Source organism: Mytilus edulis, chromosome 5, assembly GCF_963676685.1.
Source record: "Mytilus edulis chromosome 5, xbMytEdul2.2, whole genome shotgun sequence".
Taxonomy (NCBI): Eukaryota; Metazoa; Mollusca; class Bivalvia; order Mytilida; family Mytilidae; genus Mytilus; species Mytilus edulis.
This window is the reverse complement of record NC_092348.1, coordinates 7778792-7784814: the sequence shown is the minus strand read 5'-3', so window position 1 is coordinate 7784814 and position 6023 is coordinate 7778792. Positions and strand designations below refer to the sequence as shown.

The following is a 6023-nucleotide window of genomic DNA, read 5'->3' as shown; positions in this document are numbered from 1 at the left end:
TTATACATTTACACTCAAGACAAATCTTTTCTCTCTTTCTCCCTCCCAAAACACAAATTTCTCTCACCCTCTATAAATCAGTCCTACAACCGCCCATTTTCACACACACGGTTACTAACAACTTCTCAGTTTCAGACAGAAATATATATACTCTCATTCTCCCAACCATACAGACACAAGTGTATATATGATACCATATAAAAATAATCACAATCAATCACAATCAAAGCACACGGAGTTCTGATCCATCCATAAAATAATTGGAAAAATCTCATCAATGTTTATGTCCTCATGTTGTCAGCAGATTTGCAAAAGAATCCCCATCTCTTTTGGTTCCATGGATTTACCTTATACCACCCAAAGGCAACTTTTGATTCGTCTGTGGCAATCTTCAACTTGACGATCATTCCTGAAAGTTATAAGGCCGTGTTAATCATTCTCTATATTATTTATAGTAATTGCAATATAAAACAAATTCTTAACATTGTATAAACATACCGGTTATTAATTCGACATCTTGTAGTCTGTATTTACAGAACCACTTTAGCTGGTTTATAATACTGTTCATGAGAATGTAAATTGGCGGAGCATTTATTATGGTGATATTGGCATATCTACTTTTAAAAAGGCCGATAATATAACACTGCGCAATAATAAAGCGCCAACCTTTACTAACATGCGTATGTTCAAATGTCTTTCAACCAATTCATCCCCTTCAAAATATATTTTAAAAATTTCAATGTTCACAACTCTTTGTTCCCTAAACATTGTCTAAATTGTGACCCATTATGTTCCGGAAACCCCCAACTACTGAAAATAACACTCTGGATTCTGAATACGTTTAATAGGCATACTATGTAACACATCCACTCATAAGTAATAATGCAAATTCACAGAAAAGTAAATTCAGGCCCGCAATATTTTAATTTTCATTTAGCAAAAATGTCATTCATGCAAATTTATTCTGCTAGTTTTAGAAAACAACATCACCAAAATCTCTAAGAGCTTGGTGTATTTATTAGGCACTGTATTGAATCATCTAGATGATCTCTTTTTGATGTCGAATTGTTATCTCGTGTCAAGCCTAAATGCAATTTTCTCTGATTGAGATGATACATATCTGTGAATCTTCTTCAAGTTGTTAACATCTGAAAATATCAGTTTGACCTCTAGATGTCCTTTTATGGTCTTATTTGGTTTTGGTTTGCAGTTTCATTGACACATTCATACATCTCTCCTTATCCATATGTTTTTTTTTTCTGGTCATCAATTGTTTTGTTTTCGATCATAATTGAAAGCCTTATAATAACTTTACCTTTGGTTATATTGACGAAGCACTCGTTGGGTTTCTCTGATAAATCTTTTGTTTTCACGTAAGTGTTGCTTAAAAACTTGAATTGGTTGTCTTGGTAACTGATGTCTGAAAAAAAAATCAATATTTTTTTTTCATTAAAAAGACAAATCATATCACAAACATACTTTATATTGTTTAAGCCTCAAGGTGACCTATAGTTGTTAATTTCTGTGTCATTTGGTCTTTTGTGGAGAGTTGTCTCATTGGCAATCATACCACATCTTTTTTCATGTTTAGTTGTAAGCATGTAGCTCCTCGGACAATACCGCCTTTGGTTTTACAGGTAATATATTCTATGTGTTCGAGATTTCCTCTTGATAACAAACTTGACATATCTATGCTAGCAAAACACGGTGAACTATAATAGATGTCTGGTTTATTGTTACAAAATTGACGGTTCCTATTTAAAAATAAACCAGCCGATATAAAACTGATTCAAAATGATAACATGACCTACGTACATGTACAAGAGATAACATGACCTACGTACATGAACAAGAGATAACATGACCTACGTACATGCACAGGAGATAACATGACCTACGTACATGTACAAGAGATAAATGACTTACTATTATTATTACGTTGTTCTTCTGTCTGTTCAGAATGAGGCTCTGATGGTTGTTCCTTCGGTATCTGTGTAGCTGCTTTGCAACTTACAAATCGTGTATCTGGTAACTTGGCATTAAATCCGTTTGCAATGTGAAATTCCTACATAAAGATGGTTCAAAATAATTAATTATTCTACAAATTATAAAATGTATTTTCCAAATATATGTATATGGCAAAAAGTATGAAAACAAATCTTGCGCCTTTTTCTGTTCTTTGGTCGGGTAGTTGTCTCTGACACATTCCTCGTTACTATTTTATGGATTATGTATGACTATCCGTGGCTGAAAAGTATCCGTGACGGAAATCGTTCCTTTGACATATCTTTCTCTGAAAAAACGAACTTTAAGATGTTAAAACATTTAGAGGTGACGGTGCATATTTCTGCTCAGCAAAAAAAAAAGCTGTTGCGAAAGTTAATTACAAATGTCAAGTTGTTAGATTTAACGACTTAAGGAAGTTCGCTTTTGTCAGATTTTCGGAGTCCTCTGGTTTTATCCATTTGAATTCCTTAAAAAAATTGCCCATTGACCCCCATTTTCCTTTTTATAAATCTTTTATAATAATAAGCCACCTGTAAAAGTCTTATAAAATTTTAATTATTTTTTAAAAGTTTTTGAGAACTTAATAATGATAAAGCTATGAAAAGTCAAGAGAGAATATTTCCCCGCCAAAATCTCAATGGCTAATATCTCAAAAACAAGCACATTTACCTTATTATATTTTTTTGCTCTTTTGATTCCTTTATTAATCCCTATATAAAATAGTATTTAAAATTAATTATTTTGAGACTGAGAAGCGAGCTCCCTTAAAAAATGTTTCAAGTTAACAAGTGTGGACACAGATCAATTTGGATAGTATGTTTGGATGTTTGACCATGTTTTCTGACAAAAATTCTCTGGTATAAGTTAAAAAATTAATGTTCATTAGAAAAACCCTATTTACCTGTGGTGAATTATATTGGTATTTGGAGCTAATCTTCTCTATTAGTGACTCTGCGGCCAGTCGGCAGTCAAAGTCGTCAATAATTGGAAGTAATTCATAAAGTCTACAAACGAAGAATGAAAATGAGTGAACTTGGGTGTTGATGAAATAAATGATTTCAAACTAAGATTCTTTAAATAACGTATTCGTTGAAACTTGGTGTCAATATAAGATAACCGTCATGAAAGCCCTCCAAAATCAACAGAGAGTTTAAAGTATAAAAGTGTTAATTTTAAGTAACCATGTTGTAAGAGTATTCACCCCTCTTAGGTAACCATGTTGTAAGAGTATTACCCCTCCATTTGCTTTTACCCTCCACAATACATACATATTTGATATAAATAGCTTACTTATTAGTCTGTGAGGCTAAGATGTACTTCATAGATACTAGTCCGCTCTGAATACGATCTATCAAGTTAAATTTGATATCGTCCAAAAGGTTCCTTTCAATCTATAAAAATAGAATTTTAAAAAATCAATATAATACTAAAATACAGATAAAAATGTTAATTGGTGTACGAGAACCATTTTATCGATTAGTCTACAACAATATACTGTTCGCCTTTCACAATTTCAATGAATTTAAATATAACTACATCTTTTTCTGATTTGTCACGATTTATAAAAAAATGTCATTCTTCTGTTTTACTAACCAGTCTCAAGGCATTTCTTGTTGCCTTCTCCTTTGTTATTAAGGTTTGGTATGTCTTGGCTGTCTCCGCTGCTCTCTCCTTTTTATCATTAAGTGTTTTCTGCAAAAATTGAATGCTGTCATCTCGTTCTTTCAATTTTGCACTAGATAGTTTTTCTGCCATGTAGTTTCGTGACATCTCGGCCGTCTTCAAGCATAATTCGTATGTCTGAACCTTACTATTAGCACTCCAACATATCTTTAAATATAAAACATTTTTATTTCAAGTTGTGCGCCATATGCACACTGTATTATTTATCACTAGCTTTAACTAGTCAGTTGAATATTTGAAAACACTTGAAATTTTGTGTGGAAAACAATGAACCCCGGTAAGATTAAAAGTATACCAATGATTCTATAATGATCGTTATTAAATGGAGTTCTCAGAAAAGTAGTTGCTGAATTTCGGCCTTCGACTAGGAGGAATAGACCATATCAGTCACATAAGCAATATCTACAATTTCTCAATTGCAAACAATAGCTCTTGAAAATAATTAATTAAACTAACCACATGCAGAAAAAGTTGTTTACAAATGTATGTTGTTTGAAATTACCTCTTGTTGTCTTTGCATGTCTTTGTATATATGTTTGTGTGTTCTCATCAGTTTATACATTTCATCGACATCTGTATAATATTCCTCAGTTTTTACATGATCAAATCTGAAAATGTGTAATTTGATATGAAAAATAACTTTTACAAATATATTGCATGTTACTTAAAACTTTTGCGTATTTGAAGCAGAAATCTACTCATGTACTATATTTTTTTTTCATAAATGCATTGGCAATTTGGTAAGTAGGGTTTAATTGTTAGTTATCCTGTTAATATATATTAAATCATGTCCATAGAACCTTTTTTACACAATCATAGACCTCTTTCACAACCTATTACCGGCTATCACTACGGTAGATCGGTAGGTAATGCCTTTCGGGTTGTCATTCAAATGTTTTTGTCTGTTGTTTTCTTTATTAGCGCAACAAGGAATGATATATTAAAAATCAATGCTTTAGTTTACAGAAAACTCCTGCCAGTAAATATAAGAAAACAATATTTCTGTTTTATTTCTAAATCAAACAACTTACGTTGGTATTGGCTGAAAGTTGTCAGAGGAAACCAGTTTAAGAAATTTGTTCTGGATCCTTTCACCAACGGACTTTCCACTACTGACATTGTCTATCTGGTGTGATTCGACAACACCCAACACCATTTCAGTCAGCAGATAAAGCAATTTGTTAATTTCTGGGAAATCTGGAAAACAAAAATCCTGCAACTTAATGATTAAATAGATATATACAATCAAATGGTATAATAAAATAGAAAGAAAAAACTTAAAAGGGAGAAAACACCAAGTTCAAATGATCTTTTTCTGTTCACTTCACCGCAAATGTTTTTTGTGTCGTCTTTGGAATCATTGTAATTTTTTTTTTATTGTATTTGCATTTTCAACTTATATCTGTCATCAAAAGGGCCTTTTATCTATGCTTTATACATATCTTGGAAATCCTTTTGAGAAATGTTTTCTATTGTAGCCGGATGTGGTAATTTCGCCTTTTTAGAGCTAAGGCGAAATCGAAGCGAAAACAAAACAATTTCGCTCCTTGGATATATGGAAGATTAAATAAGAAAACGCAGAACGACCACCTCCGGCCAGCATACTTTAAATTTATTTTGACTATTAAAGAAAGAATACACGTTTTATTGAAATGTCCTCCATTGTGTATACAGGCGCTGCAGTACAATACGATGAAAGTTTCTGTTTTCACAATAGATGTTTTTTCTCGTCTAAGTTCCAATCAAGTGGTGTCATAATATATGTGTTGGCAATGTTTTTTTAAATTGATTACATTACTTAAAATCTTACCCGTCTTCTGTCTGTAATTCACCATTTCATGCATGATGTCATGTATTTGTTGTCTTGGGAAATCTGTTCCCGAATTGAAGTTCACTTCCAAGGACTCGCTGATGGTAGCGAAAACATCGATTCTAAAGAAAAGAAAAACTAATTACACTTGACACCAAGTGAGGACCCTTACTTATAAAAACAAATCTTCATTTTTCCCCATTTAAGAACAATTTCTCTGCCTATGGTGAGGAACAATTGTGAACTAGTTAAAATTCGTAGACAGAGGTTTTATGTTTAAATCATATACTTTTTAAGCAACTAATTGTATATGGAAAAAAGAGTATCGATAAAAATCTGATTACTAAAAGAATTAAAAACTTACGTTCTGTGTGAAACTGAGGTAATGTTGAAAATATCTGGAAAATAAACACAATCCATTTTCCTTTTCTTCGAAATCTTTTGAAAACACTGCTACTAAGAAATATCTAACTGGACGTTCTGTCGTAGCGAGGGAAAGATAGCCCGGACGACGAAAAGTGGT

At 32.3% G+C, this 6023-nt stretch overlaps 1 protein-coding gene across 1 annotated transcript; it reads right to left on the bottom strand.

Annotated features, from left to right (window-relative positions):
- Nucleotides 1-6023, bottom strand: LOC139525397 (uncharacterized). The gene is made up of 10 exons (XM_071320714.1): nucleotides 5865-6023; nucleotides 5501-5622; nucleotides 4722-4887; nucleotides 4193-4298; nucleotides 3601-3837; nucleotides 3298-3398; nucleotides 2909-3011; nucleotides 1927-2065; nucleotides 1316-1420; nucleotides 1-409 (listed from the first exon to the last, which is right to left on the bottom strand). Exons 1-10 carry the CDS (start codon nucleotides 5918-5920, stop codon nucleotides 282-284), a joined length of 1263 nt encoding a protein of 420 aa, XP_071176815.1. The 5' UTR covers nucleotides 5921-6023; the 3' UTR covers nucleotides 1-281.